This window comes from Bos javanicus, chromosome 1, assembly GCF_032452875.1.
Source record: "Bos javanicus breed banteng chromosome 1, ARS-OSU_banteng_1.0, whole genome shotgun sequence".
Taxonomy (NCBI): domain Eukaryota; kingdom Metazoa; phylum Chordata; class Mammalia; order Artiodactyla; family Bovidae; genus Bos; species Bos javanicus.
Genome location: NC_083868.1, coordinates 82,553,435 through 82,579,582, shown reverse-complemented (window position 1 = coordinate 82,579,582; position 26,148 = coordinate 82,553,435). Strand labels below are relative to the sequence as shown.

The window sequence follows — 26,148 nt, the reverse complement described above, 5'->3', positions numbered from 1 at the left end:
TTTACATAAAAATCTTTTTAAAAATAGAGGAAAAGGGAGCACATAATTCTTTTTATGATATCAGCTTACCTCTGATAATAAAACTGAAGACATTGCAATAAAGTATAATACAGACCGATGACCTCCTGAGCATAGAAGCAAAAATCTGTAAAATAGTAGTAAATCAGCAATGTATGAAAAGCGGAATCGTTATCAAATGGTATTTATCCAAGTCACACCCGGCTGGTTTAACATTCAAAAGTCAATGTAATTCACTATGTTAAGTTTATTGTAAAAGAAAGGTCATAATACCATCTCAAAAAACATAGAAAAAGCATTTCACAAAATTCAGTATCCGTTTCTGATAAAATTCTTAGCAAACTAGGAATAGAAGTAGAAGGGAGCTTCTTCGGCTTGATTAAAAAGAACATCTACAAAAATCCTAGCACTAACATTGTACTTAAATTTAAAGTGGTACTGCCAGAAACCCAGACTAAAAAAAAATGCAAAACCCTGATTCTGATCTTCTAGAGGAAATATAGAAGCAGAGGAACATGTTAAAAGATTCCACTGGGATGCCATTTGCAAAATTCAGATAGTAGGAAACTCCCATGAATAAGTGTTCCAGTGTCCTCAACAAATAAACTTCATGGAAAGTAAAGGACTGTGAGAGATAGAGGCACACTGACTCTTAAGAGATGTATCAGCCTGCTTCAGTGTGTGGCCCTTATTTGAGTCTTGACTTAACAAATGAAATGTAGAAACAAAGAATAAAAATCTCAGTAACGTTTGACATTTATGAGGCAATCTGAAATCCAAACACTGATCAGATATTTGATATTGAGGAATGATTGTTAATTTTTAAAAGTCTGTCAAGGAAATTATGGTTATGTTAAAAAGGATTTATTATGCATAAACTGAATTTTTGTAAATGAGATGTTCAAATCTGAGATTCATTTCAGAATTATTACTGTGCTATAAAGGAGTCAGTGGAAATTGTAGATGAAACAAGATTGAGCTTATAATTAATGAAGCTAGTTACTGGATACATTGGGTTCATTATTTTATTCTGTCGACCTTTGTATATATTTTTATAATTTCGTAAGAAAAATGACTAGTTATCAGTTCTTGACCACATCTGTTTTGGAAGATTTATAAATGCTACTGTATTTAAGCCTCTCAGAAACTGCATGGTTTTCAAAGATGGAAAAACATAGTGTCAGAACTTTGAAACTTGTTTAAACTCTGTCACCTCCTAGGTGACAGAGCCTAAATTTGCAACCCAGATTTGTCAGGCAGTAAGTCTTGTTTCTATTTGCTGGGCTGTGCTGACTTTCATATACTGCACTGCTTCATCTTCCTGTTTACTTTTGCGTTTTTTGTTGATATTTATTTCAAAGAACTTGGAGGTATCATTTCAATTAGCCCTATTCTTTGACAGAAGCAGTGATTGCCTGTCATCCGGTAGTGGGCAGGTTGCAAGTTTTTCTTCGGGTTTAGAAGTTGCCATGTTCCTCCGTTTTTTGCATTTCTCTGAAAGATAAAAAGACCATATACAAGCAGAGAACTACTTTTTGCACTTTGTCTTTTCTGCCACTTCCACAGACAGAGTGGCACTGGACTGACATTTTCCACCCCCTCACTTACAGGATGAAACTATATTGTCTCTGTATTCTACATTCTTGAAAATTTGAGACTTCTAATGCATGTAGTGTTTTACCTTTAAATTTTTTTTTTTAGGCTTTGGTTGGAGAGAAGGCTTGCTATCAATCCATAAGTAGCTATGGTGGTCAGATCTTTTATTTGGGAACAAAAGTAAGTTCTTCCACTTTGTGACTTGGTGTGCGTTTGTGTCAGGAGAGTTGGGGCTGAAGGAGGTTGCTGGTAAAGACAGCAGTACATTACAAAGTGAATACTGATCAGCAGTAATTGAAAACTTTGAAGGGTTAGATGATCATGATGTTTAACTAATTTTTTAAAAGATTGCCCCTTAGTTTTATTATAGGTTATTAGAAGATAGTGAATATAGTTCTCTGTACTGCCCAACCAATTAATTTCCTCTACTTTTAGACATACTATATTTTTACCTTTGTTTAGGTTCTGGTTAATAATAGGATGCGTATTTTCTTTATTCAGAGGTATACTTTCTCAATCTTCCTTCACAATTATGTTTTCATGACCAGGAAGATAACTCTATTATATATTTTTGTCATGTAATTAAGATGTGCTTTAGCTTAGATCAGCTTGTGTTCACTCGCTCGATTGTGTCCAACTCCTTGCGACCCCATAGACTGTAGCCCGCCAGGCTCCTATGTCCATGGGATTTCCCAGGCAAGAATACTGGAGTGGGGTTGCCATTCCCTCCTCTAGGGGATCTTCTCAACCCAGGAACTGAATCCGCATTTGGCAGGCGGATTCTTGACCACTGTACCACCTGGGAAGCCCTAGATCAGCTTAGGGTATATTATTAATAAAATGCATTGAGATATTTGACTTAGAATAGGAACTTTTTGTATATCAATTTGTCCCTTTTGTTTTTTTAACTTTTTGTTTATTAATTTGTTTTTGTTTTTTAAAGCTTGTTGTCTACCAACTTAGCATGGAAAAGCTTAGCACGTTGGGAGATTGGATTTTCCTTCTTTGTCCATGGAATGAACCCCTTGGATAGACTTATTCACTTTTAAATGTTTGATGTACTCTTTTTTTTTATTGTCCACGTCACATGGCATGTAGGATCTTAGTTCCCCAACTACGGAGCAAACCTGCCTGCAGTAGAAGCATGGAGTGTTAACCACTGGACTGCCAGCGAAGTCCCTGTTTTACTTTTTAATGTGGGCTCTTGAACGACCCTTTACTTTTAAGTGTAACATGAAATATTTTTACTTAGATGTACAATGAGATGTAGAACTGAGACAAATGTGTCTCTCAAGTCTCTTGGAGATGATAAGTCTAATTTCCTTCTTGTTTTCTAGTCTGTTTATGTGATGATGCTGAGGAGCTGGAGGGAGGTGAGTTCAGAGTAATTTTATATATTAGCACTATTGAATTGCACACATCTTAGCATTTTTTGACTTTGCAGAAAAAGATTATTTGGATTTGTGCTTTTTAACTTCAGAAGTGTACATCAAAGCCATTCTATCATATACTTGATTTGATAAAACTGACCAACTCCCTGATAAGGTTTGGCTATGTATATAGAAAATTCAAAATACCAGTGGTATAAAAGATCTTTCAGCAGCAGTAACAGCAGTCTGGAGGTACACAGTCTGTGGCTAATATGGCAGCTCCATGGTCTTTGTCATACTACCCTATATATATATTAAAAAAAAATGTCACCTTTCTTGTGTATGGATTCTAGTCTCAAGGTCATTTTATGTTCCAGTGTAACTGCCGGAGCTCCAGCTGTTACGGAGGAACAGAAGAGAAGGCTGGCCCTGACCTTTTAAGGTCACAATCCAGAAATGTCCAAATAACACTTCCTCTTATCATTGGCCAGAAGTTGGTCACATGGCCCCAAGTGGCCACAGGAGAGTCTTAGAAATGTCCTTTAGCTGTCTAACGGTTTATTGCTATCTCAAACAAACTTGGAATTTGTTATGAAGGAGGAGGGATTGAATGGATATTGTGGCAATTAGCTGTTTCTGCTCCAGCAACATTCTAGCTGTTTCCTCTTTTCAGGTTTAGGCTGTAGCTCCTTATACCAACTTATACAGTCACTGTACTATCCAGTGCTTTATGAAATTGTTTTCCTTGGAAATAAGATAGTCACATGGTTATTATAATTTTAGCTAATAAGCAACAACTTCTGTAAAGACACTAGGTAGAATAGGAATTTTTACTGGTGATTGGTCAGACAAAGGGGTGTGGTTTCTCTCATTTATTCATTTTAGAGAGTGGATCACCTCTTGAAACAAGACTGTCTTACAGAAGCTTTGGCTCTGGCATGGTCTTTCCATGAAGGAAAAGCAAAAGCAGTAGTAGGTAAGTCAACAGAACACTGGTGTAGTAGGTACTGCTTTTCTGGAGCAGAGAAAATGAATAATATTAATCATTCACAGAATACTTTTGACTTAGTGTTCAAGTGTTTTATAAGCAAGATGTTATCAGACCTTACAGATTTTCAGGAAAAAAGGTTAATGACAAATACAGGATATAGAATTTTAAATGTCACTTTTAAAATTCATTTCATAAGGAAAACTTAACTGTTAGAACAAAAGGAAAGTACACTGACATGCTGTCTGGGCCAGTTGATGGGAGGTGTTCCTGTTATGGCATATTACCCAATATTTTGTTACCTAGATTTGTTATATCTATTGTTAGCATAGGTTATCAATAGAAGACCAGAGCAATTTCACTCCTGAAGATGTGGATTAACTTCGGATTTATGTGGGTTTTGCTTCTCTGCAGGGTTATCAGGGGATGCCAGTAAGCGAAAGGCTATTGTTGCAGATCGGGTGAGTATTTTAATAGGGTTTTTACTGGGGTACATCTTGGACGTGATTAGGTAAATGACTACAGTCAAGAAGAGAGTGTATAAAAAAGCAAATCAGATGATAATTCCTTGGTTGTTACTGTGAATGCTTTTGTAAATTCCTTCTTAGCGCCTTTTCTTTTTTCCCTTGCTCACTCTTTAATGAAGATTATAAATAGTGAAATAGCCAGAAGACAGCGGACAGGAGGAAGAAGAAAACCCAGGGATCTGGATTGTTTCTGAACTTATTGTAGCCCATAGGATGCTGACATTTGTTATAAACTGATAAGTAATAATGAGAAATACTATATGTGCAAATACTTGTATTGCCTGAGGTAGCAAAGATGGCTGATGTTTATTATTATTGTTCAGTTCAGTCTCTCAGTCATGTCCGATTCTTTGTAACCCCATGAACCACAGCACGTTCTGTCCATCAACAACTCCTGGAGTTTACCCAAACTCATGTCCATTGAGTCGGTGATGGCCATCCAACCATCTCATCCTCTGTCGTCCCCTTATCCTCCTGCCCTCAATCTTTCCCAGCATCAGGGTCTTTTCAAATGAGTCAGCTCTTCGCATCAGGTGGCCAAAGTATTGGAGTTTCAGCTTCAATATCAGTCCTTCCAATGAACACCCAGGACTGATTTCCTTTAGGATGGACTGGTTAGGTCTCCTTGCAGTCAAAGGGACTCTCAAGAGTCTTCTCCAACCCCACAGGTCAAAAGCATCAATTCTTCGGGGCTCAGCTTTCTTTATAGTCTGACTCTGACATCCATACATGACTACTGGAAAAACTATAGCCTTGACTAGACGTATCTTTGTTGGCAAAGTAATGTCTCTGCTTTTCAATATGCTGTCTAGGTTGGTCATAACTTTTCTTCCAAGGAGTAATTGTGTTTTAATTTCATGGCTGCAGTCGCCATCTGCAGTGATTTTGGAGCCCCCAAAAATAAAGTCTGCCACTGTTTCCATGTCTGTTTGCCATGAAGTGATGGGACTGGATGCCATGATCTTTGTTTTCTGAATGTTGAGCTTTAAGCTGTTAATTAGCATTAATATGGCTAATGTTAATATTTAATACTAGCTTTGTTTTCCTAGTCTAGGCTTGCCTGAATTCATTTACTGTTGTCATTCCTCCCCCTATTTATTGTGCAAATGCATTGGTAAAAATTAGATTCCAAATTAGTATAAACATTTAGAAAACATATACAGAAACTGGTCATTCCAAAGACTTATAAATGATTCTCTTAGTTTCTGGTAGGAAGAATTGCCTGTATGTGTTCTTTAGGGAAAGATCTATGTAGAGGATAACTGAAGAGGTAAACGTCAACATTTTATTTCATTTTTATTTCACACTAATGCCATCTGGAACCTGGAGGTATTTATTAGGAAAGATTAACAAATTGGTACTAACCCTGAGCCTGAAAGAAATTAGGCTGGGGTTAAAAAATGGGGAAATAAAGCCACTAAAATTTTAAATTGTATTTTTTCATAAAATAGCCAAGCCTGATTCTGTATTATTTAAGATCATATATATTAAGATGACATATATTAAGTATTACAAAGCTTTAGAGACATATTTTAATTACTGTTTTCCTTCCAGATGGTAGAAATCCTATTGCATTATGCAGACCGAGCTCTAAAAAAGTGCCCAGACCAGGGAAAAATCCAAGTGATGGAGCAACATTTTCAGGTACACATTTGCAAGTGCTTCTAATAGACATTACTATGAACAGGTCTAGTACTGGTCTTTGATATTATTTGAGAATGGAACTTTCATCTTTTGCTTAAACATTTTTCAGTATTCAGAGATTTATTACAGGGTTTGTGGAACATCTCAGTTATTAAAATTTGAAGTAACAGGTGTACAGACACATGGGAACAGATGAGTAAAATGTTGTGGGGTGTCAGTGCTTAGGTACTTGGTGCTTCATGGAAGGAACAGATGTGTGTATGAGGGTGCATACCTGTGAATTGACGCCTTACACCTTGCTGATGACTAACACTTCTGTTGACTTGTTGGACAAGTGGACTACCAAGGTTTAAATTTAGTTCTCTTAGGAGCACCTGTGATTCAAGAATAGGTACATTGCCAAAAAATTATGATCTCTTAAATATACTAATAAAAAACCTTCAGTTTCTCTTGAAACTCTGAAAATAGAAGTCAAGGAATGATTTAAAGATCTGCACAGTGTTTATTATGAGAGTATTTACCATTTGCAATCATCTCAAAGTATATTTGTTGGGAATCTGTTTCTTCTTCTTCACTCTGAGGTCTTGCTCCCCTCCCCCTGTCTCCTCTCTCAACAAATATTTGAGGGTCTGGTATAGCAGTCAGCAAACATTTTCTAAAAAGGGCCAGATGGTAAAATTTAAGCTTTGTGGGGTACATATGGTCCCTGTCACACGTTCGTCCATGTGATTTTTTTTTTTTACTTGTTTTTAAACAACACTTTAGAAATGTAAAAACCATTCGTAGCTGGGAGCCATTCAAAAACAGGCTGTGGACAGGACTTGGCCCATGGGTCAAAGTGTGCAGCCTCTGGTCTAATATGTTCTAGGCACTGGACGATAGTGTGCAAAAGATGTGTGCTCCTTGTTATCTTGAAGTTAATAGTCTAGTCAAAATAACTTTTCTTATGCACATTACTGGACATATTTAGAAGAAATATAGGGTTTTGGAGTTGGAGGAGCAGACACAGCTCATATGTTTTTATGTTTGCATTTGATGCTCTTAACTTTGGAAGACAAGAGTAGATACGGCAGTGAACAGTTGGAGGGTATCAGAGCAGGATTTGGTTTCCTGAACTGTACTATTGAATGCCATAGTAGTGGGCTTCTAGCAAAGTAACATTTATTACCTTGTGGCTCACTGAATTTGTAGTGAAGAAGAGAAAGGAGCTTATATAAGGTTATAGAAATAGATAAGCTAGGAGGAAAACATATGGCAGAGAGAAAGCATTTGGGGACAGAACTATTTAGGAATAGTACCTGGTATATAAATGATTTTGTATATCACTACAGTATATAGAGAAAAGCAAACTCAGCATTTTAACAAGAGAATATCTGTTATCAAGAAGTGGTAGGATGGTATTCATGTAAGAACTCTGGTTGTTGGAAGGTGTACTTTGGTGAAAAGGAACATCCAATAGGGCATGCTTAGAGGGGTTAATGAGGAGGATGTGTGTGTGTGTGCGTGTGTACACATGGCATGCGTGTGAATATACACATAAGGTGGAAACTACTTTGTTGGGGAAGAACCTGGTAGAGAGCTATAAAAGAAAAAAGGAATGAAAAGTGATATTCTGACAGAGAAATATTAAGGAATCAGCATGACAGGGACTGTAGATGATGGTTTCTAAAACAGATTTTAAAATTTACTGAGAAACAAATCATGGTAGTAATGTTTTCTTTAACCACCTAGATATTTGTCAGAAGTTTAATTCTGCTAAAAGAATATCTAATAAAATTTTGATTTATTAATCACTTAGCCTCATAGGCAGTAAAGATAACAGTGGTGGGAATCATCATTCTGAATTTACTTTTTATCAATGATTGGGGAAGTAGAAGGGATAAACTACTGATAGAAAAATTATCTCATTATTTTAAAGGTTATAATAACATCTCATGAGGAAAAATAACATTGTGAATCCTGTATTTTAGAAAGCAGATATTTCAGCAAAACAAATATGGGAACAGTCTCATGGTTATAGGCCAAAATACTAATATACCCCTAAATACTAATAGATTCACAAAGAACAGGAATTTTTTTTTTTTAACTTTTTATTTTGTATTGCTGCTGCTGCTAAGTCGCTTCAATCGTGTCCGACCCTGTGTGACCCCATAGACGGCAGCCCACCAGGCTCTCCCATCCCGGGGATTCTCTAGGCAAGAATACTGGAGTGGGTTGCCATTTCCTTCTCCAATGCATAAAAGTGAAAAGTCAAAGTGAAGTCGCTCAGTTGTGTCCGACCCTTAGTAATCCCATGGACTGCAGCCCACCAGGCTCCTCTGTCCATGGGATTTTCCAGGCAAGAACTGGAGTGGGGTTCCATTGCCTTCTCCAGTTTTGTATTGGGGTAAAGCCAATTAACAATGTTGTGACAGTTTCAGATGAACAGCAAAGGTACTCAACCATACATATGCATGTATCCATTCTTCCCCAAACTCTCCTCTCTTCCAGGCTGCCAGATAACATTGAGCAGAGTTCCGTGTGCTATACAGTAGGTGCTTGTTGGTTATTCATTTTAAATATAGCAGTGTGTACATGCATATCCCAAACTCCCTAACTGTCCTTTCTCCCCATCCCTCCCCCCCGGCAACCATAAGATCGAAGAACAGGAAATTTCTTAAATGTTGACACAATAACCACAAACAGTCCAAGGAGAAAGGAAATGGGGAAGAATGTTGAGAGAAGTATATCTATAAAACACAGAACATCTACCAAAGTTGGAGAGAGGTCGATAACCAAAGATATTTGTCAAAAGCATGAAGAATCTATATGACTATCAGAAAAGAGACTCGTATGGTCCAGATTGTACCTACCAAAATACTAAAGGATACGGAGGGATTTTGACAAAGATTAACTTCATGGGAAATAGATGGGGAAACAGTGGAAACAGTGTCAGACTTTATTTTTCTGGGCTCCAAAATCATTACAGATGGTGACTGCAGCCATGAAATTAAGACGCTTACTCCTTGGAAGGAAAGTTATGACCAACCTAGATAGCATATTCAAAAGCAGAGACATTACTTTGCCAACAAAGGTCCGTCTAGTCAAGGCTATGGTTTTTCCTGTGGTCATGTATGGATGTGAGAGTTGGACTGTGAAGAAGGCTGAGCGCCGAAGAATTGATGCTTTTGACCTGTGGTGTTGGAGAAGACTCTTGAGAGTCCCTTGGACTGCAAGGAGATCCAACCAGTCCATTCTGAAGGAGATCAGCCCTGGGATTTCTTTGGAAGGAATGATGCTAAAGCTGAAACTCCAATACTTTGGCCACCTCATGCGAAGAGTTGACTCATTGGAAAAGACTCTGATGCTGGGAGGGATTGGGGGCAAGAGGAGAAGGGGACGACAGAGGATGAGATGGCTGGATGGCATCACCGACTCAATGGACGTGAGTTTGAGTGAACTCTGGGAGTTGGTGATGGACAGGGAGGCCTGGCGTGCTGCGATTCATGGGGTCAGAAAGAGTTGGACACAACTGAGTGACTGATCTGATCTGATCTGAACCTAATATGTGTATTACATGCCAAGTACTACGTGAAGAGTGTGGCATTCATTTTTGTTTAATTCCTGCAACAACCCTATGAAGTAGATCCTGTTATTATCCTCATATTATAGAAGAGAAAGTTTAGGCTGAGAGAGGTTAAGTGACTTCTGAAGGTAATATTGCTGATTAAGTGTGGGGTCAGAAACTCCAGTCCAGGTTATTCTGACTTCAAAACCCAGCTCTTAAGTAACCATTGTACTGTATTGTTATTTTCAGAGCAAGTTCAGGGAAAGGATGAGTGAGAAGGGGTGATGATAGTAGACGATCAGGAATGATAATTATAGCAAACATCTAAAGTATTCAGTGCTTACTGTGTGGCAGACACCATTACAAACCATTTACACATGTTAACTTATTTAATTCCTGTAATTCTACAAGGTAGGTTTTGTCATTATTCACATTTATGAGTGAGACCAAGGCACAGAGAGGTTAAATCACCTGTTGCAGATCACATAGCTAGTGAACAATAGAGCTGGGATTAGAATCCAGTACTGGGACTTTGGAGTCCACATCTGGAATGCTGCACTCTACCCTGGAGCAACACTTCTGGTTTTGCTTCTATTTTCATGAGCGCAGAGAGTGGTCTTTAAAATGGAAAAGTCAAGATAAATATATTAAAGAAACAGGCTGAAGCCCAGCAGATGTTTCATATAGTTACATTATGATTGTTCAGATCTCAAGACCCAGTGGAATTATAACCCATGGTCCTATTTGAATAGTCAGAGCTATCTAAATAATTTGTAAGTAACTTTGGATCAGTTTTCAAATAAGGCACACTTGCTTAAGCATGGATGCCTAAGCAGAGAAGACATAGCTTATTTCACTCAAGAGGACTATACTTTTGAAAAAGGTGATCTTTAGCCCATTAGGATGAGTAAAATACATGCACAAATGGCCACAAATCTACTGTTTTAAGTGTTAAATTGTAAATATTTAATCATAAAATAGTAAAATAGGTTAACTCTTACAGTGTAATTTTGTAGAAGAAAAGTGGATGTAGGAACTATCCACTGTAACCCCATTGTGGTTTGTGAACATTTTCCATGAGTTCACTTAAGAACAACCTTGCTAAACTCATAAAAATGGCACTTTTGAAAGGAATGTGAGGACACTACATTCATGCAATGCTTATTACATAACATCTTGATTTTGTTAAAGCATTTGCCTTAGTTTTTCATTACTCTCATTGCTGAGATGGATTAGTAAATAGTAGATTTACAGATGAGAAACATTCCTACCCCAAAGAGTATTCTTGCAGGCCTAGTATTAATTACTTTCTAGGGCTCTTTCATATCCAAGTTTTTATCATTGATTTGGATGAAGATTTATTGAGTGGCTTGTCGAATTTGGATAGAACCAAGAATCAGGGTCCAAAATGATCTTGACAAAGTGCAATCAAAATTGTTATGAGGTGAAATTTAGCAAGGATAGACATCAAGACTCGCACTGGATTCAAATAATTAAGTTGAATGCATCCTGGATTGGGGAAATCTAGCTGGACAGGATTTTAGTTGACCATGAACTTAGCATGAGTCAACTGTGTATTAAGACCCAGATAGAGGAAAGTGATAGTACCACTGGGCCATGTGTTGAAAATAAAAACTAAATAAGATAGTTTATGGACTATTGACGGACCAGCTTTTATCCAACAACTCGGCTGGTGGGAGGTTTTAAAATCAACAGTTAAAAAAAAAATACCAGAGTTGTTTAATCTAGGGAGAAAGTAAGTGCAGATATGGTATAAGTTTCAGATATAAGTATATATATAAGTTTCAGATCTCTGAAAGCACTATCTGCTTTCAGATAGTGAAGGACTACCATAGGGAGATTTATTGTACTGCAGCAGAGGCAAGGCTAGTATGTGAAAGTGAAAGTCATTCGGTTGTGTCCGACTCTTTGCAACCCCACGGACTATACAGTCCATGGAATTCTCTAGGCCAGAATACTGGAGTAGCCTTTCCCTTCTCCAGGGGATCTTCCCAACCCAGGTCTCCTGCATTGCAGGCAGATTCTTTACCAACTGAGCTATCAGGGAAGCCCATAAGTGGGTAGAAGGTCTAGTTCAGTTTTAAATGGTCTAATGATTATGTAATAAGTCTTGGACTGTGTGCCTCCTACTGTCGAATGTATTGAAGTAAAGGGATGATGACCAGCTAACTAGGAGATTTTTTTTTTTGATCAATTAATTTATTCTAATTGGAGGATTATTACAATACATCAACATGAATCAGCCACAGGTGTACATGTGTCACCCCATCCTGAACCCCTCTCCCATCTCCCTCCCTACCCCATCCCTCTGGGTTGTCCCAGAGCACCAGCTTTGGGTTCCCTGCTTCATGTATAGAACTTGCACTGGTCATCTATTTTACATAAGGTAATGTACATGTTTCAGAAGGCGAAGGTGGGATGATTTGAGAGAATAACATTGAAACAGGAGTGTTTATAAAAGACTTTGTTTTGCTGGGTGGGAAGATCTGAGACTTCATTATCTTTATCAAGAAACTCATTGGAAACAGGTAACCAGTAATCCAATTAGTTGAAATTCCTGAGACTAGATTCTATCTCAGTCAGAATACTGAGCATTGGGACCTCCTTGGTGGTCCATTGGTTAAGACTCTACACTTGCAATGCAGGTGGTGCAGGTCTGATCCCTGGTTGGGGAACAAAGATCCCACATGCCCTGTGGCATGGCCAAAAAAAAAAAGAAACAAACTGAGCATTTACATTTTACCAGCAGGTGGCACTCATGTCTGCTGTCTCAGTTTTAATCTTTACCTTTGAGGAGGAGCCTCACCTTTTCCTTAGAATCAGAATATATAATACCATTCAGTATTTTTGCTTTCCTCCAAAGATCAATCAATATTTGCCCTGTCTTAACTACAGAAGATAGCTTTTGGATCTCATGATGTTTTTGATAGGCTTTGGCTTTTATTTATCTAAGAAAGGTTTGAACCTATAATTATAATTTATTTGTACAATAGCTAGTAAGATTAAAGAGAATTAAAGTGTTCTCTTGTCTCATACATCTTGAACCTTGCCTTTTCTTCAGGCTGTCTTTCTTATCCCCAAAACAAAGTGTGAAAGTGTTAGTTGCTCAGTCGTGTCTGACTTTTGCGACCCTGTGGACTGTAGCCAGCCAGGCTCCTCTCTCCATGGGATTTCCAGGCAAGAATACTGGAGTAGGTTGCCATTCCCTTCTCCAGGGAATCTTCCCGACCCAGGGATCTAACCTGGGTCTCCTACATTACAGGCAGATTCTTTACTGTCTGAGCTGCCAGGGAAGCTCCTAAAAACAAAGTCGGACAACAAACAAATCCCTTCTTTGCCCCACGCCATCTCCCAGAGTCTTATTATGCCTCTTGTTTGTACAGTCTCAACAGAGCCACACATAGCTGTCTTCGTCTCCTCACCTCCCTCCCATTCCTTGTCTGAGTTCTGTGGGCCCTTTTATTCCTCATCTTATTGGTCCTTAGTAGCAATCAACACAGTTAACAACTCTGGAAACAGTCTGTCTCAATGGCTTCTCTGGTATCATACATTCCAGGTTTTTTCCCTCTCTCTCTTGCTACTAATGTCTTTGTTCGTTCTCAAGATATTGTCTGTCACTTGAGAGTATTTGTTAAAAATGCCTTTCTTGAGTTATTTCCCTGTTCTGCTGAGTTAGACTCTCTGAAATTGGTGACCAGGATTTGAATTCAGCCCCTGAGATATGATTCATCAGCATGTTGGAAGTTTAAGAATCATTACTTTATCTTGTGACATAGGTAAATAGCTATCTTACTATTACCTCCAACCTAAGTTGTTCTGAGTTCCAAGATCCCTATAGTTAAGTTGTCTATTTACATCTTCACTTGGATGTTTTATAGGTACCTCAAACTCATGAGGGTTTTCTCTGGTGCCTCAGATGGTAAAGAATCTGCCTGCAGTGTAGGAGACCCGGGTTTGATCCCTGGGTCAGGAAGATCCCCTGGAAAAGGAAAGGGCAACCCATTCCAGTATTCCTGCCTGGAGAATTCCATTGACAGAGGAGCCTGGTCGGCTACAGTCCATGGGGTCGCAAAGAGTCAGACATGACTGAAGACTAATATTTTCACTTTCAAACTCATGAACTGCTACTGCTGCTAAGTCATGTCAGTTGTATCCGACTCTGTGCAACCCCATAGATGGCAGCCTACTAGGCTCCAAACATTTCCTCTCAAAACCTTATCTGATGACCCCTGTTTTAGTGATTGGATCCATGTCCACCTAAAGTAAATTGAATGATTCTTGTCTTTGACTTGTTTCCTTTCCTGCGTCTTGACTATTCCTCCAATTTAATCATTCTGTCTAGTCTACCACTGGCCTGTTCCACATCACCATCAGTCTTCTCTTGGTATATTACCATAGCCTCTGCATTGATCTTCCTGTACATAGTCTTATTGTACTTTAGAGAGCATTTTTCCACACAGCAGCCAGAGAGAAATGTATTACATATAGACATGAGACTCAGGATTTTAAAATATCTTAAGGGCTTCTCATTTCACAGTAAAGACTGAATTCCCAGGCGGTTTCTAGGGCTCTGTGTACTGTCCCTGCCTGTATTCCTGTAATTCTCTGTATCCCTTTCATACTTCAGAGTTCTTTTCAGATCCTTGGTATTCCTGTTCTTTCTTGACTCAGAGCCTTTGCCTATGGTGTGTTCTATGCATAAAAAATGTGCACCCCCCCCACTTTTTTTGTTTTTTAGCTCCTGTGTATTTTCAGGTGCCAGCTTAAACATCACTTCCTCTGACTTCCAGATTGTCAGATTCATTTCTTTGTAAAATTGTCATGTAAATCACTCATTCAGTGTCAGCCTTCCCCAGCTAGACTTTGTAAGGCTAGGGACTCATACGAGTTCAGAGACCATTTTTTAATCTTTTCACCACTGTATTCCCAGAATCTGGTTTAGTGCCCTTGATTTTGATAAGTATTTGTTGAAGGAATTTTTTAAAATACATGAATTTATCTTGTATACTGTGTTTGCCTTAAGAAATATATTTTAAACCTAGCTGTCTTCAGTCTAACTCTGGGAGGTATGAACTGAGAATAAAACTTAGCCTTTGCAGCACAGATGTCCACAGTCATGACTAATATTATTGTATGCTATGTGCCTGGCAGGTATCTCATTTAATCTTGATAACACACTTGAGGATTAGGTATTATTATTTATCCCCATTTTACAGATGCATACTAGTATAAACAGACGCAGAGGGAGGTTGAATAACTTGTGTAGTATCGTACAGTAAATCAAACCACAGTAGGCACCAGCCTCTTTGACTTAGGAGCCTTGACCCTATTCTGTACACCTTGCAGTTTATTCTTTGAAAATTTCAGACCAGTATGTTGTCAGCTAGGTCACTTTGCAATAAAGAAGACCTAAATAATAATGTGGTTTTAGGAAGATACTAAAACATATATAAAAGTGAAAATACAAATGATTTCATTTTAGGGTAATCATAGTAATAATATTTGAATGATCTTGGGCCCTTTTATTCCTCATCTTATTCATCCTCAGTAGTATTCAACACAGTTAACAACTCCAGAAACAGTCTGTCCCTTTGGCTTTTCTGGTTTCTGAGTTCTCTGTTAACAGTGTTCTCCAACTCTAAAGCTGCCAAGTGAACTGTGGAAGCATTTTCATGTATTTTTGGTTATTTTATCTTGCTACATTTATCTTTGTTTGTTCATGTTACAGAGTAGAGGTTAAATAAATAAACCCAAAGCATTTAAAAAATATGAATCAACCTTAAAAAGATTTGAAAAGTTACATAATTTAAAAATATCTTTAAAGTGAAACCTTACGTTAATCATTACCAGGCTCCCTTCCCAGTTTCATTTTACATTTCCATGTCAATAAGAACATTCAGAGCCTTTGTTATTGCAGCCGTTGGCATTTATTTTTGTATTAAGAGTTCATGCCAAAGAGTGGACAGGGACTAAAAGCTAAATGTAGGATGAAGCAGTAGAGCTTTCCTTGTCTAATTCATGCTTCCCTGAAATGATTCGAAGAAGGAAAAACAGTACTGGTGTCCAGCACACTGCTTTGTCTCTGAGGCTTGTTTAAAAATGTTGGTTCTAGGGAGTCAGATTTTTTTCCTTACGAGGTTATTTTGTTATAATTATATCTGAAAAGAAAAAAGAAGGAAAAATACATATACACACTTACGCATACAGAGAGCTATTTATATATAGCTGTTCACGGTGTTTGTGTACTAATACTGGAATACCAGCTGTTTAATTCTGAGCGCCTGCAGAGATGGATTGATCTGTTGATCTTTCTATCTGAGATGTGTGTGTGTGTTTAGGTATGTGTATCTGCTTTGGTGTACATATATATTCTAGACTTTAATTAAGATTTTGAATCATTATCAAACAATGCATTTTTTATTGCCTGATTGATTTTTAGAATATAAATTATGAGAATTATATTGCTCTAGTTATATTGCAAAGGAATCTGCATCTACTATCTCATTTCTTTTCACATCATCCCCATGAAATAGGGAAAGCCAGAGATTATATCTTCAGTTGGCAGATGGTAAGACAGTCACAATGCAATAAAATGATCTATTCAGTCACTCAGACAATTGACATGCTTAAATTTAGGTCTTCTGTGAGCTCAGCATGTAAGTCACATATTCATATTGTCTTTTAAAATTAATCTTAAGTATACACAGATACCTAACAAGAGAAACAATCTTCTTCGGTCACTTGATCACTTATCAGATCAGATCAGATTAGTCGCTCAGTCGTGTCCGACTCTTTGCGACTCCGTGAATCGCAGCACGCCAGGCCTCCCTGTCCATCACCAACTCCCGGAGTTCACTGAGACTCACGTCCATCGAGTCAGTGATGCCATCCAGCCATCTCATCGTCTGTTGTCCCCTTCTCCTCTTGCCCCCAATCCCTCCCAGCATCAGAGTCTTTTCCAGTGAGTCAACTCTTCACATGTTATAGGGCTTTGTATTGAGGAAGAGATTAGAAAAATGTTTACTTTTTAAAAATTCTGGAGACCAGAAGTCCAGCTGTTTCTCAGGAATGGCCTTGTATGCTTTTGAGACTCAGAGGAATCTCCTGCTTAAAGCAGATGTTGCTCACAGTGTCTGTGTTGCAAGACAATCAAATAAGCAAGCAGCACACAGCACAGGCAGGAGGACTTGGAGTTTGCATGTGGGTCCTTGATCTCCCAATATCTCATAGTGAGGCATATGTAGACAGGTCTGGCTGGAAGGACTGAGGGTTTTGCTTCAGTAGAAGAACTGGTCTTTTTCTTTTTAAATTGTATATATATATCTGTTTGTTTATTTTTGGCTGTGCTGTGTCTTCATTGTTGCAAGTGGTCTTTCTCTAGCAGAGTTCCACGTGCTATACAGTAGGTATATGTTGGTTATGCGTTTTAAATACAGCGTGTACACGTCCACCCCAAACTCCCTAACTATCTCTTCCTCTCATTCTTCTCTCTGGTAACCATAAGTTCATTTTCTAAGTTGGTGAGTCCCTTTCTGTTGTGCAAGTTCATTTGTATCATTTCTTTTTAGACTCTACATATAAAGGATGTCATTATTTGTCCTTCTCTGTCTGACTTCACTCAGTATGACAGTGTATGTGTCCATCCATGTTGCTGCAAATGGCATTATTTCGTTCTTTTTTATGGCTGAGTAGTATTCCATTATATATATAAAACACATCTTCTAAAGCCATTTATCTATTGATGGATACTTAAGTTGCTTCCATTTCTAGGCTATTGTAAACATTGCGGGGAAGGCAGTGGCACCCCACTCTAGTACTCTTGCCTGGAAAATCCCATGGACAGAGGAGCCTGGTAGGCTGCAGTCCAGGGGTCGCTAGGAGTCGGACACGACTGAGCAACTTCACTTTCACTCTTCACTTTCATGCATTGGAGAAGGAAATGGCAACTCACTCCAGTGTTCTTGCCTGGGGAATCCCAAGGACGGGGGAGCCTGGTGGGCTTCTGTCTATGGGGTCGTACAGAGTCGGACACGACTGAAGTGACTTAGCAGTTAGCAGTAAACAGTGCTGCAGTGAACACTGGGGTGCATGTATCCTTTTGGATCATGTTTTTCTCCAGATATATGCCCAGCAGGTTCACATGGCAGTTCTATTTTTAGTTTTAAGGAACCTTCATACTGTTCTCCACAGTAGCTGTACCTGTTTACATTCTCACCAACAGTTTAGGAGAGTTCCCTTCTCTCCACACCCGCTCCAGCATTTATTGTTTGTGGATTTTTTGATGATAGCTATTCTTGGTGGAATAAGGTGGTATCTCATTGTAGTTTTGATTTGCATTTCTGTAATAATTAGCAATGTTCTTTTAATTAAATTTTAAATGTTTGGATCATTGTACATGCGTGCTAAGTCACTTCAGTTGTGTCCGACTCTGTGTGACCCTGTGAACACTGTAGCTTGCAAGGCTCCTCTGTCCATGGGATTCTCTAAGCAAGAATACCAGACTGGGTTGCCATGCCCACCTCCAGGGGATCTTCCTGACCCAGGGATCGAACCCTCATCTCTTATGTCTCCTGAATTGGCAGGGGGGTTCTTTACTACTAGCACCACCTGGGAAGCTCTTGAATCATTGTAGATTCACATTTAGTTGCAAAAATTAATGTAAATAGATCCATTGTACTCTTAACTCAGTTTTTCCGAGTGGGAACATTTTGCAAAACTATAGTACAAGTACTTAACCAGGATATTGACCAGTGAAGTAAAGATACCAAAAAACAGCATCATCACCATATGCATCCCTCATTATGCCCTTCTGTAGCCATGACTTCTTCTCTCCTCTCCGCCCCCCACTCCCATTTCTTAACCCTTGGCAACCATTAATTGTTCTCCATTTCTATCATTTTGTCATTTCAAGAACCACTGGGAATTGACCTTGTTAAATTCAACTGAATTCTTTAGGGATTCATCTAGGTGGTTGTATCTGTCAGTAGTTTGTTGCTTTTTATTGCTGAGTTGTATTCCATAGTGTGGATGGACATAGCACAGTCTGATTAACCATTCACTTGTTGAAGGATGTCTACATTGTTTCCAGCTTGGGGCTGTTAAAAATAAAGCTGCTATAAACTTTTGTATATAAGTTTGTATAAGCTTTCTTCATTTCTCTGGGAGAAATGTTCAAGAGTGCAATTGCTGGATTATACAATAGCTGCATATTTAATTTTTTTTTAAGAAACTACCAAATTGTTTTCCAGAGTGGTTGTACCATTTTATGTTTTCAGCAACAATATATGAATGATCTAGTTTGTCCATGTCCTCACCAGTATTTGGTGAAGTCACTCTCAATTTTATTTTTGCTATTCTGATAGATATGTAGTGATACTTCATTGTGGTTTAACTTCTGTCAAATTTTGTTTGTTTTGCCTATGTTCTAAGTAGATTTCCATTTTACTTTTGCGTTTTGATAATTTTAGATTGTTTTTAAAAATGTATTCTACATTCTAGTTTTTTGTCAAATAGATGATTCTTCCAGTCAGTAACTTTTCTTTTTACACTTTTTAGCAGGGCCTTTTGAAGAGCAAAAGTTTTAAATTTTGATGAAGTCCAGTTTCTTTTTCTTTTATGCTTTGGCATCATGTCTGAGAACTCTTTGCCTAACCTGGGATCCTGAAGATTTTTTTCCTGTGTGTATTTTTTTTTAAGTTCTACAGCTTCATGTTTATACTTAAATCTGTGATATTTTGAATTAAATTTTACATAACTTAGACTTAGATTGAAGGTTTATTTTTATTTTTTGGCCTCTAAATGTCCAAGTGCTCTGGCACAAGCTGTCTTTCCCCCAGTGAATTGCTTTAGCACCTTTGTCAAAAATGAGTTGGGTGTACTTGTGTGGGTCTACTTCTCAGTTCTCCTTTCTGTTGTGTTGATCTGTGTGTCTGTACTTCTGCCAGTGCCACAGTCTTGGTTACTGTAGCTATATACAGTAAGTCTTGAAATTGGATAAAGTGATTCTTCCACTTTATTTTTCATATCAAAATTATTTCAGCTATTCTAATTCCTTTTCCATATACATTTTATAATATTCTTGTCTGTACAAAAAAATCTTGAGGATTTTGATAGAAATTATCAATATATTATACATATGTATCAATTTGGGCAGAACTGACATCTTTACCATGTTGAGTCTTCCAGTATGATTGCTGTACGTGATTTATTAGAGTGTACCTAGTCAGTTTGCCTGCCTGCCTTCCCTCCCCTCCTCCCTTCTTTTCTTTTGCAACTGTAGATAGGATTGAATTTTTTATTTTGGTGGCCATGTGTTCACTAATAGCATATAGTTGGTTTTTGTGTTTATCTTGTATCCTGCAATCTTGCTGGACTCACTTCTTTGTTCTAGGAAGTTTTGTGTAGATTCCTTGGGATCTGCTATGTAGACAACCATGTTATCCACATACAGGAACGGTTTTATTTTTTTTCTTCCTAATCTGTGCTTTCTCCCCCACCACCCCTAATACCACCCCTGCCAATGGCTGGAACTTCCAGGGCAGTATTTCTAGGGCTGGAACTTCTTCCCTTGTTGAATAAGACTGGTGAGAGCTGACATTCTTGCCTTGTTCCCAGAGTTAAAACATTTGATTTTTCACCATTAAGTGTAATGTTAGTTGCATATTTGTTGCAGATACTCTTTATCAAGTTGTGGAAATTTCCCTCTCTATTTTTCTAAGAGTTCTTTTTCATGAATGGATGTTGAATTTTGTCAGATATACATTATTCACTGTTTGATATGATTTTTTTCATTTGTTAATTCAGTTCAGTTCAGTGGCTCAGTCGTGTCCGACTCTTTGTGACCCCATTAACTGCAGCACGCCAGGCCTCCCTGTCCATCACCAACTCCTGGAGTTTACCAAAACTCATGTCCATTGAGTCAGTGATGCCATCCAACCATCACATCCTCTATTGTCCCCTTCTCCTCCTGCCCTCAATCTTTCCCAGCATCAGGGTCTTTTCAGATGAGTCAGCTCTTCCCATCAGGTGGCCAAAGTATTGGAGTTTCAGCTTCAATATCAGTCCTTCCAATGAACACCCAGGACTGATTTGCTTTAGGATGGACTGGTTGGATCTTCCTGCAGTCCAAGGGATTCTCAAGAATCTTCTCCAACACCACAGTTCAAAAGCATCAATTCTTTGGCACTCAGCTTTCTTTATAGTCCAACTCTCACATCCATACATGACCACTGGAAAAACCATAGCCTTGACTAAACGGACCTTTGTTGGCAAAGTAATGTCTCTGCTTTTGAATATGCTGTCTAGGTTGGTCATGTCTTTCCTTCCAAGGAGTAAGCGGTTTTAAATTTCATGGCTGCAGTCACCATCTGCAGTGATTTTGGACCCCTCCAAAATAGTCAGCCACTGTTTCCCCATCTATTGGCCATGAAGTGATGGGACCAGATGCCATGATCTTCGTTTTCTGAATGTTGAGCTTTAAGCCAACTTTTTCACTCTCCTCTTTCACTTTCATCAAGAGGCTCTTTAGTTCTTCTTTGCTTTCTGCCATAAGGGTGGTGTCATCTGCGTATCTGAGGTTATTAATATTTCTCCTGGCAATCTTGATTCCAGCTTGTGCTTCCTCCAGCCCAGCATTTCTCATGATGTACTCTGCATACAAGTTAAATAAGCAGGGTGACAATATACAGCCTTGACATACTCCTTTTCTTATTTGGAATCCGTCTGTTGTTTTATGTCCAGTTCTAACTGTTGCTTCCTGACCTGCATACAGATTTCTCCAGACACAGGTCAGGTGGTCTGGTATTCCCATCTCTTTCAGAATTTTCCACAGTTTATTATGATCCACACAGTCAATGGCTTTGGCATAGTCAATAAAGCAGAAATAGATGTTTTTCTGGAACTCTCTTGCTTTTTCAGTGATCCAACGGATATTTGCAATTTGATCTCTGGTTCCTCTGCCTTTTCTAAAACCAGCCTGAACATCTGGAAGTTCATGGTTCATGTATTGGTGAAGCCTGGCTTGGAGAATTTGGAGCATTACTTTACTAGTGTGTGAGATGAGTGCGATTGTGCAGTAGTTTGAGCATTCTTTGGCATTGCCTTTCTTAGGGATTGGAATGAAAACTGACCTTTTCCAGTCCTGTGGCCACTGCTGAGTTTTCCAAATTTGCTGGCATATTGAGTGCAGCACTTTCACAGCATCATCTTTCAGGATTTGAAATAGCTCAACTGGAATTCCATCACCTCCAGTAGCTTTGTTGGTAGTGTGTTTCCTAAGGCCCACTTGACTTCATGTTCCTGGCTCTAGGTGAGTGATCACACCATCATGATTATCTGGGTCATGAAGATCTTTTTGTACAGTTCTTCTGTGTATTCTTGCCACCTCGTCTTAATATCTTCTGCTTCTGTTAGATCCATACCATTTCTGTCCTTTATTGAGCCCATCTTTGCATGAAATGTTCCCTTGGTATCTCTCATTTTCTTGAAGAGATCTCTAGTCTTTCCCACTTTATTGTTTTCCTCTATTTCTTTGCACTGATCACTAAGGAAGGCTTTCTTATCTCTCCCTGCTATTCTTTGAAACTCTGCATTCAAATGAGTATATCTTTCCCTTTCTCCTTTGCTTTTGGCTTCTCTTCTTTTCACAGCTATTTGTAAGGCCTCCTCAGACAGCCATTTTGCTTTTTTGCATTTCTTTTTTTGGGGATGGTCTTGATCCCTGTCTCCTGTACAATGTCACGAACCTCTGTCCATAGTTCATTGTTAATCAGGTGATTTATATTGATTTTTTGAGTTTTAAACCAACTTACATTCCTTAGGTAAATCTGCTTGGTTATGAGATATTATCCTTTCTAATGTGAATATCTGTGTTCATAAAGAATGGTAATCTGTTTTGTTTTCTTGTGATGCCTTTGTGTGGTTTTGGTGTTGGGTTATACTGACTTCATAGAATTGTGAATTATTACCTCCTTTTCAGTGTTATGGAAGAGTTGATTTTAATAATAATTATTATAATACTTGATATTATTTATTCCTTAAATGTTTGATAAAATTTACCATTGAAAGTATCAAAGTCTTGAGTTTTCTTTGTAGGAAAATTTTAAAGTACATTTTCTTAGAAGGTTATGTAGTTCTATTTCTATTTGAGTGAGCATTGATATTTTCTATCTTTAAAGAAATGCAGCCATTTCATCTAAGTTTCATCATTCTCAACAACTCATGACATTTTCATTACCCTTTTCATATCTGGAGAATCTATAGTGATGTCATCTCTGTTGTTACTTATTTTGTTAATTTCTGATTTAATTTCATTGTGGTCTGAGAACATACTTTGTATGACTTGAATCTTTTTAAATTTGAAACTTGCTTTATGGCCTAAAATACATAATTTATCTTAGTAAATGTCCTGTGTGTTTAAGAAAAATGTATGTTTTGCTGATGTTGGAGTTCTAAAAATGTCAATTTATAGATTTCTTTAAAGCTATCAATTCAGTGGGCTTCCCTGGTAGCTCAGCTGGTAAAGAATCTACCTGCAATGCAGGAGACCCTGGTTCATTTCCTGGGTCAGGTAGTTCCATACCGGAGTGGTATTCGTGGGTTTCCCTGGTGGCTCAGTCAGTAAAGAGTCAATTCAGTATGTACCACTGTCATTATTGACTTTATAATCTTCAAATGTGATTAGTATTCCTTCTTTGAAGAGTTTTAGAGAAAGTTTATTTTTTAGGTGGAAAGAACATTTATTTTCTGATATATGATTCCTTTCTAGTTTTTTTGTATTGGGATCAGATAATGTTTTGTGTACTAATTCTACATTTTGAAGATTATTTAGGGTTTTTTTGGGTGTGTCTGTGGCCCAATGTATGATCACTTCTCATTGCTCCCACTGTTCCATCAGCACTTGAAATATAGTATTTTGTGTGTTTTCACAGAGAATAAATAGTTCATTATCAGTCAGATTTTTAAAATTGTTAAATATCCTAAATCCTTACTCGTTTTTCATCACCCCAGCTTCTCGTGGACAGTGCCCTGTTACAGCACTCTTTTCTCTCTTTTTCCTTCCATCTTCTAAGCCTTAGGAGCATTAGCACTGTCTAATATAGAACGTATCATGTTGTAATTTGGCATATAGAAATAGGAAATTGATCTTCATGATGGTTTATTTACTCACTTAATACCATTTTAGCCTGAATTTTACTTTAGCTGATAAACAACATTTAATCTGATCACAATCCTGTTTTTCTTTGCATGGAGTTTGAGGGTTGGCTTTTTTTTTAAGATTTTAGATTTTTGCTTTTTTCAGATTTCAATCTGAAAATCTTAGGTGGATTAAAACAAATATTTTTTGTTTTTATTTTTTTAAAAGAAAACCTTTTACCACTTTACTGTACTTCTGATATTTAAGATTGTGTCTTTTATTCCAGTGATTACCTTTGTAATTATAGTATTGTATAGTTCTCGTCATCCTCTATTTTTTGGTGGGGGGGAAGGCATTGGTCCTTTCTGTTATTAAATTTAGCACAATTTTCTTTATTCTTCCTCCTTAGCGTAATTTTCTTTATTCTTCCTCCTCAATCCCTCCTCTGTACCAGATTTTAACCATTATCTTTTATACTGTTAAAAATGTTTCTACTTCTAAGTTTGTGAGTTTTAAAGGATGTGTTTTGACTACCAATATGCAGATGAAGCCACTTAATCTCCCTCCAACCTTCTTTTTTTCTTTCTCCTCCCAATTTGTCTTCATGTAAGTCTTTTCCTTACTGTCAGGGTATCTGTTTGTTTTAGGCTTACTTTTTAAGTTAAATGTAGTTCCTGCTGATCGCCAGTGCTTTTGCTATAGTTTTCCCAGTCATTTTCTTGGCTGCTGAATCTGTTCCTTCAAGAAAGACTAATTCCCTGGTGGTCCAGTGGTTAGGACTCCGCACTCTCACTGTCGAGGGGGCCCAGGCTCAATTCCTGTTAGGGAAACAGATTCCATAAGCCACGCCATGAGGCCAAAAAAAAAACAAACCAAGGGCTAATGAATCACCTCCAGTTTCACCAGTGAAGTCTTTACCCTGAAGCTGTAAAGCTCACAGTGGTGGCTATATGATTTCCAAAATTCTTATTTTCAGTTGAAAGCTTGAATTTTAATCATTAGCAACATGTTCCTTTTTTCCCTTAAAGTGACAGCTTTACTGTGTTCCATTTCTGAAAAAGTTTTCGTCATACACTCAAGTCTGAACAGATATCTTTTTCTGTCAATCATCGTACTCCATGATAGAGGTGATTGGTTCAGCTCACAACTCAGTCGCACAAGTGGTTTTGTTGAGACAACTGTAGTGCTTTGCTGTGCAACAGAAGTGCTTTAGTCCTATTTCTTGTTTCATCACACACAATTTTTTTTTAATGTACCTTGAAGGTTGAGATTTAATAAAATTAATAAAAAGCACTGCTTCATCAAAGACAGTCTTTGTTTGTTTTTTTGACTGCACTGAGTCTTTGTTGTTGCTCACGGCCTTTCTCTAGTTGCGGTGAGTTGGGGCTCCTCTGTAGTTGCCATGTGCCTGCTTCTTATTGTGGTGGTTCCTCCTGATACGGCGGTGGGCTTAGCTATCCTGTGGTATGTGGGATCTTTCCTGACCAGGGATCAAACCCATGTCCACCTGCATTGGTAGGCGAATTCTTAACCACTGGACCACCGAGGAATCCCCTAAGGGTAATCTTGAGTGAAAATGGAATTTTTTTCCCTTTCCTCTAAGGGTATGACTATGAAGAATATGATGACTGCTAGTATAGATTGGTTCCACTGCTTGGATTTGGGCTAAGAAGACAGCAGTTTAACTGACCCTTGTTGCATTATATTTGCAAATGTGAATATGCTGAATAATAAAAGTGAAATCTTCATATTATTATTAAGATTATAATATCAGGAAAATGTTTGACTTCACAAAACTCTTGAGTCTTGAAGACCTCCTGTGGTCCTCTTATGAGTCACACTTTGAGAACAACTGATATCTTAATTATGCTAAATGATTAGAAAAAGGCAAAGAAATATAATCATTTTAAATAATATTTTCTCTTAGTGGTAAAATTATGGAGGGCATTTTATCTTTTAAAATGTCTTTATGTATTTTTCAAATGTTCTTTGAATTCATATTACTTTCATGAAGAAGAATATGCTTCACATTCTTGGCTATAAAATGATAGGCTTCTAAACAGAAGGTGACAAATGTTTAATAAAAGACACATCTTTTTTTTCCAGATATGGAGGCTATTTGGTTAAGATTTGGCCAAAAGTAAAATAATATGGAAGAAGTTAAAAAAAAGGGAAGCCTCAAGAGAACAATGATTTTTGAGTTGTTGAGTCTTCACATTGTTGGTTTCTAGCTTTTATATTGAAAAGCATTTTGCCTTTCTTTAAGGATCTTGAAAATGTTGTTCTGTTATCTTCTATCATCG

At 37.9% G+C, this 26,148-nt stretch overlaps 1 protein-coding gene and 1 long non-coding RNA gene across 8 annotated transcripts in view; both read left to right on the top strand.

The window, feature by feature from the left end:
- Positions 1-26,148, top strand: part of VPS8 (VPS8 subunit of CORVET complex) — a 291,235-nt gene that overhangs the window by 54,626 nt on the left and 210,461 nt on the right. For all 7 annotated transcript variants that reach the window (XM_061413733.1, XM_061413742.1, XM_061413725.1 and 4 more), the window contains 5 exons: positions 1,720-1,794; positions 2,952-2,987; positions 3,870-3,960; positions 4,387-4,433; positions 6,054-6,143. In XM_061413733.1, coding sequence (XP_061269717.1) covers positions 1,720-1,794; positions 2,952-2,987; positions 3,870-3,960; positions 4,387-4,433; positions 6,054-6,143 — 339 coding nt within the window. The remainder of the gene's footprint in view (positions 1-1,719; positions 1,795-2,951; positions 2,988-3,869; positions 3,961-4,386; positions 4,434-6,053; positions 6,144-26,148) is intronic.
- LOC133245984 (uncharacterized) lies at positions 6,161-25,151 on the top strand. Its single transcript, XR_009735835.1, has 2 exons — positions 6,161-8,673; positions 8,780-25,151. It is a non-coding gene; the product is annotated as an uncharacterized LOC133245984 (long non-coding RNA).